A 12,681-nucleotide genomic window follows, 5' to 3' on the forward strand; every position below is an offset into this window, starting at 1 on the left:
AGAAAGCTAAAGGGGATCCTCTTTTTAATAGAGGCCATGAAGTATTTGACTAGATTTACCATTGATGTCGGAGTTTTATTTTTTTATTTCACCTTTATTTAACCAGGTAGGCTAGTTGAGAACAAGTTCTCATTTGCAACCTGACCAAGACAAAGCATAGCAATTCGACACATACAACAGTTACACATGGAATAAACAAAACGTAGTGAATAATACAGTAGAACAAAATAAAACAAAAAGTCTATATACAGTGAGTGCAAATGAGGTAAGTTAAGGGAGTTAAGGCAATAAATAGGCCATGGTGGTGAAGTAATTACAACATAGCAATTAAACACTGGAATGGTATATGTGCAGAAGATGAATGTGCAAGTAGAGATACTGGGGTGCAAAGGAGCAAGATAAATAAATACATACTGTATGGGGATGAGGTAGGTAGATAGCCCATCTGTAAACAGCCCATCTATGTACAGGTGCAGTGATCTGTGAGCTGCTCTGAGAGCTGGTACTTAAAGCTAGTGAGGGAGATCCGAGTCTCCAGCTTCAGAGAATTTTGCAATTCGTTCCAGTCATTGGCAGCAGAGAACTGGAAGGAAAGACGACCAAAGGAGGAAATGGCTTTGGGGGTGACCAGTGAGATATACCTGCTGGAGCGCGTGCTACGAGTGGGTGCTGCTATGGTGACCAGTGAGCAGAGATAATACGGGGCTTTACCTAGCAGAGACTTGTAGATAACCTGTAGCCAGTGGGTTTGGCGACGAGTATGAAGCGAGGGCCAACCAACGAGAGCGTACAGGTCGCAATGGTGGGTAGTGTATGGGGCTTTGGTGACAAAACAGATGGCACTGTGATAGACTGCATCCAGTTTGTTGAGTAGAGTGTTGGAGCCTATTTTATAATGACATCACCGAAGTCAAGGATCGGTAGGATGGTTCGTTTTACGAGGGTATGTTTGGCAGCATGAGTAAAGGGTGCTTTGTTGCGATATAGGAAGCCGATTCTAGATTTCATTTTGGATTGGAGATGCTTACTGTGAGTCTGGAAGGATAGTTTACAGTCTAACCAGACACCTTGGTATTTATAGTTGTACACATATTCTAAGTCAGAGCCCCCCAGAGTAGTGATGCTGGACGGGCGAGCAGGTGCGGGCAGTGATCGGTCTACGTAACAGCCATTAGCTGATGCCGAAAAATTTAATAATTTGCCTACTTCACCCATTATTTTATTTTGGCAAAAAATGTGTAGTTCCAGTAGTTAGCTACCCTGCTGCATGTCAAAAAAATAAACTATTAAAAAGTGTAGATTTTTATTCTGTGTTGGACAAAAGTCTCTTTGGATAAAAATGTCTGCTAATGGGACCAAATACAATTATATTAGATACACCCTGTAACTTACAGGAACATAATGTTGAGTAAGGAACAGGCTGGGAGGTTTAGCATACAACCAGTGTTGTGTTCATTATGGCTCACGACAGAAAACGTTTTAGAACTTTTCATAATGTAAAACTAAAATGTGCATTTCTTATAAAAACAAGTCCAGGTAGACCCTCCCTGTTTCAGCTAGTTATTTTTACATTTTGTGTCTAATAAACATGACCTAAATGAAGTGGGGAAATGATTAGGTTCACAACTACCATAAATGACCAGCAGAAAAAAATGACAAAAAGATTAACAGATCAACCATTTGAATAAAAAAATAACATTGAGTAATTCCATTAATATATAAATAACATTGACACTGGTGTCCAATAAAAACAACATAGTACTCTGATATCAACTAATCAAATCTAAGTAATCTTCAACAATGACCAAGAATACATTTTTGTTCATCCAAAGGGATCAATCAATTTTTATTTCAAATCAAAAGATAAATCATCAATACAACTACAGTAATTGTTCAAAAAGGTACAAACCCACATTGAGAATCTTTGTTGGAATACAGTGCTGTATCCACCTCAGTATTCATTCTAGAACAGGATGTATCAACAGGTCTTTCTCAACCACTACAAAGTTGAGTCCCATAGCCTGTTTGTGACAGAGACAGACCGTGGTTACATTTTGCAGCACCAACCATTGTCATGGACTCTCAGAGGGCGCTTACAACCCGAATCGTGTTCATCAGAGCACGCAACAGAAAACATTTCAACACGTCATGCAATCTGTTCTCTTCCGTTTGGTGCCTTAATGAGCATGACCTTGATGAAACGCATGCCGTTTGCTAAAGTGTCATGGACATGTCTTGAATGTGTGGCGGCTCGCAAGGATACAATAACATTTAAATGAAGTCCACCGAAAACATCTATCATATCGAAATTGTTACATGATCAAGGTCAATACAGTACCAACTCTGCTTGAATGCAATGACATAACCGTGCAATGTTGTGGAATAAAGCCCTGATAGTGCTGCTGTTTGTGAAAGTGCAATGGCCCCATAGTCTCATGTAGCAGTAAGATATGGGTCTTGTTCATTAGGGCACGCAATGAAAACAAAGTGTACCAAAAAAAAACAAGTGTTTCCTATTGGACGAGATCAGGTAGTCCCTACCTGTTTAAGTCAGTTTTCTTACGTTTTGTGCCTAATAAACATGACCCCGATTTGATGTAATGTAGTGTGGAATGATTTGTCAGAACCTAAGTGAGTCAAAGGTACCTGTAAAAAAAAGAATCTCTCACACGCACACACTACCTGAAACATAGATGACAGTTCAGCAACCTCTATTTCCTGTGGCACACAATGGCTGCATGTAGAATGGGGACATGACTTTCGCAACTATCAATTCAAGTGTTTGCACAATCCTGCTGTGTGCGTGCGCGTGCGTTCATGTGCGCATGTATCCTCACTTGGCAGATAGCAAACTTAACCCAGACAGTTTTCACATTATTGAGTGAGCTTTTAAGTTTATTTACAAACACACAGCCGAGAGTTGGTACGTTCATCAGCTTTCACCTGTGCATCGTTAATCTTGACGAGGAGGGGAACACGAAGGGAAACAGATTCACAAGGTTCCTCCTGCAACCTACACTGGAAAAGGGTACAATTATTTTGGCATCGATGCTTTGGTCACAAAATACCGACACATTATTTGTTTTCATTTTTTTTTAGTAAGTCCCAGTTGCTACTGTCACCCTGACCACATGTCCCAGAACAGGAAAAAGGTAGGTTTGTTGTAGTTCTGTCATCACACCTCCGACGTAGTCCCTTAAGAGGCACATATTTTCTTATAAATTATGTAACTGAGTGAGCAGGCTGGGGCAGAGGGGTGCCGCCCCCCCCCCCCCACATCCCCTTCGCGGGATGTCCAGTCACCCTTTTAGAGAGCATGTTCTACAGCACAGTTGCTGCAGCACTTTCCTCTGGCACAGATTGTTCTTTTTTACGAGCACACAGAAACTGCCTTCCGCCCAAGACTCTTCATTTGCTTTCCACAGACCAGGAAGAAGAGATGGGGATGACGACACGCAGAACCGTGGGATTGGTCAGGAGAGGGGTCAGGTGACAGATTTTGATCCATCAGAGATGTGATGTTCATTGGAGGGGAAAGATTGCAGTCCAGCGTCAATGATTGGATCCACGTCAGAAAGTAAAGAATAAAATAAAAAATACATTTTTGGGAAAAATAGAAACACATTTCAATCAGTTTCAAACAGGGACAATTTCAAGTGATTTTTCATCAGAGATGACTTTGCACACAAAAAGTGGGTCGCCAGTCTGTTGTAACCTCAATTTGAAATAATGGACATTTAAACTTTTAGTGCGCTCAAAAACAAAGAGAGAGTCTTGAGTTGGTTACATGCTGAAGTGGTTCATTACCAGAGAGTCAAAAAAACACTTTCTCCTGGTCTCAGTGGGTCATGGACAGACTGGGGATGACACTTTGAATACAAATCAGAACATCTTAAGAAAGTTCTTGACCACGGAGATGCCACACATCCTGTTTTATCAACTACAGTACAAAAACACTCCAGTACAGTCGGTAGAGTCGTTTTACGAACCACCAATAAACCCATAAAAGCGGAAGGCAAAGAAATGGATTGGCCTTAATGCCGTTGCCCTCGCGTTCAGATGCAATAATGGTAAAAAAATAGGGGCGGGGCTTTCTTTTCAACTATAGGGTCACGACTCACAAACACCATCATGTCTCGCAGGCAAATGGGCCCTGTTAGGCTAGGGCTGAAAAGGTTAGCTGCGTCACCGGGATGCCAAAAACATTTTAAAACGTGCACAATTTAGACAAGATGTAAAAAATTTAAAAAAATTAAAAAAGGGAGATTGGGATAGATTAGGTATGAGTGAATACACGAGCAAAAGATGCCGACAAAAAAAAGGGCCTACTAAAAAGGGAGGAGAGAATATGGAAAAGAGCGATAAGGAGAGAATGTGACAGATGAGGTGGGGGGAGGGGCAGATAGGAAGAAACCTAGATAAGAGGGGAGAGCTAAGAAAGTCTACGGAAGTCTAAGGAAGCTGCGACCTGCGCAGTGACCAGCCACCGCTAGAACGAGCTCCTGAAATAAGAGAGTCTATGACATACATTAGAGGGGTTTCTAGTACTCACCATCTTTGCAGATGGTGCTGACCACACACACTCCTGCCTCTAGGTTATAGCCGTTCACACAGGTGCTGCAGTTCGTCTCGCCGGGCCCTGTGCAGGAGTAGCAGCTGTGGTCACACCTGGGGGAGGGGGCTAGAGCTAAAGTTTGGGCAATAGAAGGCACACTTTCCACAAAGCCTGTGAGTAGAGGTAGAGGATTAAAGGAGGAAACAGCCGGTTTAAGGGACCATAGATATAGGACAGATGTTTGAAAGATTAGAGGCCGGTTTGAGTCAGTTAAACATGCCAGGATAAACATGCCAGGTTTGTAGGGAGGTGGTGTCAAAAGAGAGGAGGAAGTGGAAGGTGTGGAATTTGTGCGCGTCAATCCGACTCACTTCCTGCAGGACTTGTTGACGTCGCCATTGTCCAAGGTCTGCTCGGCCATGTAGTATCCCACGCTGCAGGTGGACACACAGCGCCACTCTTCCATTAAGTAGCTCTCTGCACACTTGATACACGCCTCCATCCCCGTGCCTGCAGAGAGACGGTGAGCAGTGCAGAGACTTCACTTTGGGCAACTGAGTAGTAGTAGGCCCCATCTTTACTTTGTGAAAGGAGCGTCACCTGCACAGGTGGCACACACTTGGTGGCACGGCACGCAGGTCCTCCTGTGGCCATTATAGTAGGTCCCAGGGTCACAGGTCATCTGACATCTATTCCCCTGAAGACTGGAGAGAGCAATACACTGAATTACACAATCACACAACGCACCGCTCTAGCAACCAGTCTCTTTCTCCTACATTAGTCTGACACGATAAACAAAATCAGACACTATACATAGTCCAGTTGTTTTTAAATCCCTCCTCTGACACGTTTCAAAACATTTTGTTGTAGCCCTGAACTAACTCACCTGATTCGCCTTTTCAAGGGCTTGATGATTAGTTGACAAGTTGAATCAGGTGTGCTAGCTGTGGAATAGTTAAAATACTTGCAACGGCTAGAGAGGATTGTTCAGAAAAGTCTGTTCAAGAACAGCAGGTTCTAAACCTCATTCTGAGAAGTTTCTGTGAGGACATGTTTCTGTGGTGCACTGAGCTGAAAAACAGCTGGACTGGGTTATATTAGTTCCATTTCCCAGAAAGGATTTGGGTTTCTGTCCTCCCTCTTTCCTGTGAATGGTGAAGAGGAGTGACTGTCTGTGGTCTTGCGGCATTCGGAAGGATTACTGCACACGTTACCACCTCTGTCTCAGACAGCACTGAACACTAGCAGAAGCAACCCGAGTCAGGCTGGGTTCAAAGACCACAACGTTCTGAGAGGCTTCAAAGTGTTTTGCCCTCGATCTAACTGGAACGGTAATCAAGATGATCAAAAGCCACCAAAAACTCCACGAGACACGTCAAAATGGATCACTGGACTGTTTGGTGATTCGACTATTACTAGAAACCAGCAGCGAGGAAGGGGATGTTGGAAAGTGGGTTTGGCTTGGCGTACCTCATCCCTGGTTTGCATTCTGTGCAGATATTAGACGTGATGCACTTCTTGCAGATTTCGTTGCATCTCCTGCACATGTTGGAATCTGTAACACGAGAGAAGACAACGTCTAGTCACATAGGGACCAAAGAGGCATTGGGAGTGTTAGGAGGATTGGTGTGGGGGTCAGAGGTGAGTGAGGGAGTTCAAATCTGGGCCTCAAAGTTTTCAGCTCTGCTGGTTTTCATACTTCCCCTCTTCTCTGGGGCTGGTTCACTCAATCAAATCAATCAACCGCTTACCAGGGAGAAAAGAAAACTGGAAGTTCTTCAGACTTCAAGGCCTATATTAGAATTGTGTGTGTGTGGAGACCTGGACTTGCCGTGGTCCAGATAGAAGCCGTCCACACAGCTGGCCACGCAGGTGTTGGAACCCTCGTTAAGGTGGAAGCCCGGCCTGCAGGTGGAGCACTGGTCGCTACGACTACCAACACATGTCTCACACAGAGACGAACACTTCTTACAGCGCTTCCTGTCGTCGCGGAAAAACCCGGAGGGGCACTCTGACACGCACGTCCTGCGGCAGAGAGAGGGAGGAGAGGAGAGAGAGGAAAGATACGGATGGAGGGAGAGGAGGACAGATAGAGGAGAAATATGCGTCGTTATCATTGCGGTTATCGGCTTACGGGAACAGGCTGGAGAAAAGAAACTGAGTGCGAGGCTGGATTTTTGCACTCTGACCACTGTGATAAATCCTTAATCCACACGATTCCAGAATAACAACCCCTCTCCCCCTGGGGGAGCAGACAAAGTTCACGGCCTGAAGTTAAACACATCATATGTTTGTGCGCGTATCGGCTTATATGGCTGGATTTGAGAGTGTGAGTGTGTGCGTTGGGAGTGTGCGTTTCAGTACGGTGAACAGGTGCATTCTTTTAACGCACACCTGCAGAGATGACTCCATAAACCTCCTTTGCAGCCTTCGCTCTCACACTGTTAAAAAAAAAACACACAAAAAACCAAAAGGTGAAACCATGTGCTCCAAAATTTCTTTCCCACGTTGGCTTACCCTCCCCCGCCAACCCCACCCACACCAGTTTGGCGAGGTCATCAAAGAGAAACATAGGGATATAATTATGAGCATTAAAACGACCCCACCCCACCCCCTCCGTTCCCAAACCCCCACTCCAGCACTCCGGGGTTGGAAGTAGTGGGAAAACACTGTTCTTAGGAGGGCTAATGATGCCGTTTTACAGAACAAAACAGAGCAGCCAAGCCCTCACAGGCTGTCTTCCAGGTACCTGCAGGCTTCTTGTTTATTAGTGCACGGTGTTCGGCTGCTCGCAAAGACGACAACAGGTAATTACAGTGGACTTCAATCCCCACCTCCCACGATCACACCACTCAACCTCCCTCCTCGTTTCACAAAACGTTGCGTTTACGGTACGCCGTACCGAACACCACCGTCGTCACGACTGTTCTCACTGTGTGTCAATGATCGGGGTAACCACCCACTTCAAATCAGTGCAAATGAGTGAGAGAAGGGAGGTGAAACATTCTTAATACTGCAGTCCGACCAATGACTATCGCCTAAATCATGAACATGTTATCCGATGTTGGTGAATTCAGAGGGCCCCACCCAAAAAAATTTTAAAGGTGTTTTTAAATGGGGACAAGAGCAGAAGTCCCTCCCCGTTTCAATCCGTTTTCTTCAGTTGGTGTCTAATGAACATGACTGCAGGAGGAAGCCAGAACACGGACATGCTAACCTGGTGTTGTTCTTGAACTTGAGGAAGTAATGGAGGCAGTTGATGCACTGGTGAGGTCCGGGGCCTTCACAGCCGTTCTCGTTGCACTCACTGTCACAGAGCCCTGGAAAAGAAGATTTGTTAAACAGAGCATTATGGGTACTGTAGTTTCTCATGTTACAAGGGTGGAGACTATGAATGAGACAAAAACAGACTAAAGGGAGGTGACTGGTATTCCAACCAGTGAGTGTGTAAGGTGTTCCTTGTTGTGCTGAAGGCAGGAGAATGTTATGTCTAACGAGCGCATAAAAGTTGGGGGCGTTCTGTTGCCATGGCTGTGTGCTGTGGCTTATCAAACAGGCTAATGAGTATCAGCTGCCTCACTGTAACCTCAAATATGCTCACATTGGGCTGCAGGTAGCCTAGAGGTTAGAGTGTGGGGTCAGTAACCGAAAGGTTGTGCATCCCTAACTGCTTCAGAGTCGCCGTTGATGACAGCGGAGCCTGGCCGTGACCCCACTCTCCGGAGGTTTCTCCAATGCTTCCCACAGTTGTGTCAAGCTGGCTGGATGTCCTTTTGGGGGGGGGGGGGACCATTCTTGACACACACAACTGTTGAGCGTGAAAACCCAGCAGCATTGCAGTTCTTGACACAAACCGGTGGCACTTACTACCATACCCCCGTTCAAAGGCACTTCAATCTTTTGTCTTGCCCATTCACCCTCTGAACGGCACACATACGCAATCCATGTGTCAATTGTCTCAAGGCTTAAACATCATTCTCTAACCTGTCGTCTCCTCCCCTTCATCTACACCGACTGAAGTGGATTTAACAAGTGACATCAATAAGGGATCATAGCTCTCACCTGGATTCACCTGGTCAGTCTAAGTCATGGAAAGAGCAGGTTTTGTACTCAGTGTATAAGCACCCACCAAATTATTATGATTATTTTACGAGAGAGGGAACCCACAGAGGTAAAGAGAACAGAGAAGAGGGAGATAACAGAAAGGGGTAGCAAGTGAAGGAGAGAACAGAGACAGAAAGAACAGATAAGTAGAAAGTAAAGGAGAGAGCAGAGCGAGAGGTAGGGAGAAAACAGAAAAATTTACAGAGATCTGCAAAGGGAAGCGGCTCAAGGTAGTGCGAGAGATGAACAATAAAGAGGTAGCAAACAGAGAGTCAGAGAACAGACAGAGCGGTAGAGAGAACAGAGGTAGAGAGAATCAAATGTTTATTCTGCATAGGTTCATTTGGTGTAAGTGCCTGGCCCTGATCCTTTTTCCTTCCTACTTAGTCTCTCCTCCGTTTGCTCCTCCTTATCCTTTTATTTTTTTATTTTACCTTTATTTAATTCTTATTTTCAATGACGGCCTAGGAACAGTGGGTTAACTGCCTGTTCAGGGGCAGAACGACAGATCTGTACCTTGTCAGCTCGGGGATTTGAACTTGCAACCTTTCGGTTACTAGTCCAACGGTCTAACCACTAGGCTACCCTGCCGCCTACTAAGTCTCCCTTATAACAGGACTCTTGTATTCTGTCCTCCATCTCTTTTTCCTTACAGTTCCTCCCTCCGCCATCTTCCCCACTCACCGTTGTACTCCTCAGTGAACTCTTCGTCTGCAGGGGGCTCGGCCGAGCGGGGCTTGTCGCTGCGCATGGCGGAGTACGGGTGCACAGAGGTGCCATAAAGCACCAGGGACCACTCCTTCAGCTTGCCTGGGGGGGGGGGGGGGGGGTTGTGTCGGCCAGCACAGCAGACAGACGGACAAAGAGAGAGAGAAAGGACACATCAGTATACTGCGGTTATCTCGAGTATCCTTAAAAAAAAGAGGCAATCCTAAGTCAAAAACAATAAAGTGGTCTCCCGCCCCTGTTCCGGTAAAAAGCTTAGGGATGGGGCTGGATAAATGTAACCACTCAAATTCTAAAGACAGAGCTATGGATGCAAGGCCTGACCATCCATGACATCAAACATGATAGTTTTAACCATAGCGTTTGTTTACATTTACATTGTTTACAAACATTGGAGGGAAACAAGTTCATATTTGGGGTTCTGATGTGGTACGACAGTTGAACTAAGCTCATGAGGCAATTATGTTATATTCTTCACAAATCAATGGGCACATTTCATTAATTTCTAAGTCCAAAAATGGATGCAGCAACAGCAGATTGCCCCTTTTTTAAAGCATATTTTCCATTGGTACGGTCACTCCTTTAGACAGGGTGGCTTCTCTAGTCTACTGTACCTGGGACTTTCTGGCTGCGGAGCTGCGAGGGGGAGTCATGGATCTCCAGGATCCAGTCCCCAGACGCCTTCTCCCCCCAGCAGTGAGTGGTCATAAACTCCCAGTTCTTAAAACCCTCCATGGAGTGGTCAAACAACCTAGAAGAAAGCACACAGGGACCACACTGTTCAACCACATTCAGACAACACACTGGAAAGACACAGAAGTAGAATGTTTCTTCCTTCCTGGCCCTGGGAAGCCACAGGAGCAGGCAGGCTTTTAAAAAATATTCCGGTCCAGTACGAACACACCTGGTTCAACTAATCAGCGGCTTAATGATTTGTCGAATCAGTTGTGTTAATGCCAGGACAAAACACTGGTGTGTAGAGTGCGAGAGGGAGCGGAATAGAACAGAAGGGGAGGTTCACCTGTTGGCGAGCAGCTGGGACTTGGTTCCCGAGGGCGACGTGAGGTTGATAGACAGGTCGCCACGGCGTGGGTGCGTGATGGTGATGCGTACGACCACATGCTCCAGGTAGATGACATGGTGGTTGAAGTTGTCGATGCAGCCGGTGGCCTTATACACGGAGCGCACCAGGTGCTCTGGGCGGATCGTCCTGCAGGCAGAGGGAAGCAACCAATCAGATGTCAGTGTCAGAGCAGTCACCCAATCAGATTCTAAATCTGACAAGATAGGAAGTGGAACTCACAGAGTAAACGAGCCCGGTGCTACCCAGCTATCATGGAGTATTGATTCATCTCAACACTGGGTTAGAGCGCACACAATCAATCAATGTTCAAATATTTACTTTCAGGAGGCTCTAGTCTAGTTAATATTACTTCATTTAATTGGTCTGATTTTAATAGAATTCACAGCTGGGTCCGCAGCATATGGGCCATTAAAGAACAGACAGCAGAGTTCAGATGACCAAGTCAGAGGATGGTAGTGGGGATGGGTGACAACCCTGTGTTTGCTGCTAAACACTACATCAGAATCCACGCTAGTGTGTGTGTGTGTGTGTGTGTGTGTGTGTGTGTGAGTAAATGTGTTGGGGTGTAGATCTGCATGCAAGCGTGCTTGGGGCAGTGGTGTACCACAGTTTCAAGGGGGCCTGAGCAAGGTAACCTTCTACAATTCTACACATATTGCCATGTGGTTGAGAGACAAATTAACCGTTTTATAGCTAAATCTCTTGCTATTTTTCTACACATTTTGCCATGACGCCGAGAGAAAATGTTGCCATTTTAAATCTAATTTCCTGTAATTCTACACAGATTGCCATGGGGCAGAGAGGGAGAGAAAAAAACAGTTTTATAGCCAATCTCATACTTTAAAACTGTAATTGCGGGGGCATGAGGTACGCTAGTGGCTTGGGTGGGGGGGCTGGGAGGAGGAGACAAACCCAGATTACGACTTCCCTGGCGGGCTACAGATTCTACATGTTTTTTTCTCCAATGCTCTAAGGAGGAGAAGGCCCAGACATTACCAAACGCAATGGAGGGGCCAGCCAAGGGGTGTCTCAGTGCAGAGACCTGTGGCTGGAAGATGACGACAGGAGAACAGCTCCAGAGCAAAAACAAACTGCACTGCCAAAAGCACCCTCCGTTCTTCCCGAAAAACCTGAGGGGCCACAGCCGGCGGTCCTCAACTCACATACTACACACACACTCTCTCAAACACACATAGCCAAAATGGGCTTCCCATAAGATTCCTATGGTCTGGCCAGCATGGGGCTGAGAGATAGGGAGCTCGACTGGGGAACTAGCATGAGGCAGATTGGTTCCATTCAAAGCCAGTAAACTAAACTGTGATTGGCTCTTTAATGTGTTCAACAGGAGCCCAATTAAACATCCAGCTGCAAAGGGAGAAAAAAAAAGCACAACAAAAAAACAAGCAGATGAAATTGTAAGGGAATGTAAAGATGATTGCAGGGTTTATTTAATTCAAAACATTTATAAAAATGTCCTTTTTTTGTTACGACCAGCAAATTAAAGTTCTGAACCGACTCAAACCAAGAAAAAGTACTGGTTTATATCGTTCCTTTCTGTTCCTTTTTAAACCTTAAAATCGTTTAAAAAAAATAATTTAGCTCGACATTAAATTCACCAATCAGTGCGGATAGAGCAGTTTGCTGTGGAGCGGGTAAGCGATTTAATCTGTATAGTAAAGTCGTTAAGAGAAAATAGTATTTTGCCATAACAGCATGGTTTAATCCTAATGAAAGACTGTGCTGCCAGTCAAAGTGCAAGGCGCAAGATGCAACTGACATTTTGAGGGTGAGGAGAGAGGCTGGATGAATCTTGCCTTGAAGTGCTGGTCATCTTGTTATGACATGCATTATCTGAATTAGGCCCACAGAATTATACATATGGAGGAGCGGCTTCTATAGAGGAACTTTGAATGTCTTTGAACTTCCAAGTTGGTTTAAAGTTGAACCAGAGCAAAGGTTCGCTGTGTGTGCTGAGCAGACATAGAATTAAAAACACGTCTTACCATTTTATAGTTAATAAATCCAACGTGAATCCCCAAAAATCCAACTATAATATCCTTAACTAGCATTGAAAAAGTAAATCCACTCTTCTCTAATTAAACATCTCTCCCTAATTTCTGAATTACTCTCGTAACCTTCAGAGGGGAGGGGCAGGTAGCCCTCGCACACACACTCACAAGATTTCCAGCGAGCAGGCAGATGCTAGACTACG

General features: G+C 45.2%; 1 protein-coding gene across 2 annotated transcripts in view; it reads right to left on the reverse strand.

The window, feature by feature from the left end:
* Positions 1-65: 65 nt before the first annotated feature.
* The window catches only part of LOC115139790 (proprotein convertase subtilisin/kexin type 5-like), a 44,653-nt gene continuing 32,037 nt past the window's right edge, over positions 66-12,681 (reverse strand). For both annotated transcript variants that reach the window (XM_029677577.2, XM_029677576.2), the window contains 10 exons: positions 10,407-10,595; positions 10,000-10,136; positions 9,344-9,469; positions 7,773-7,875; positions 6,387-6,580; positions 6,026-6,110; positions 5,156-5,259; positions 4,927-5,065; positions 4,553-4,668; positions 66-3,415 (listed from right to left, as the gene is read on the reverse strand). In XM_029677577.2, coding sequence (XP_029533437.1) covers positions 3,300-3,415; positions 4,553-4,668; positions 4,927-5,065; positions 5,156-5,259; positions 6,026-6,110; positions 6,387-6,580; positions 7,773-7,875; positions 9,344-9,469; positions 10,000-10,136; positions 10,407-10,595 — 1,309 coding nt within the window. In that variant the 3' untranslated portion in view covers positions 66-3,299. The remainder of the gene's footprint in view (positions 3,416-4,552; positions 4,669-4,926; positions 5,066-5,155; positions 5,260-6,025; positions 6,111-6,386; positions 6,581-7,772; positions 7,876-9,343; positions 9,470-9,999; positions 10,137-10,406; positions 10,596-12,681) is intronic.

The sequence above is a fragment of the Oncorhynchus nerka genome, linkage group LG13, assembly GCF_034236695.1.
Source record: "Oncorhynchus nerka isolate Pitt River linkage group LG13, Oner_Uvic_2.0, whole genome shotgun sequence".
In the NCBI taxonomy this organism is placed as follows: domain Eukaryota; kingdom Metazoa; phylum Chordata; class Actinopteri; order Salmoniformes; family Salmonidae; genus Oncorhynchus; species Oncorhynchus nerka.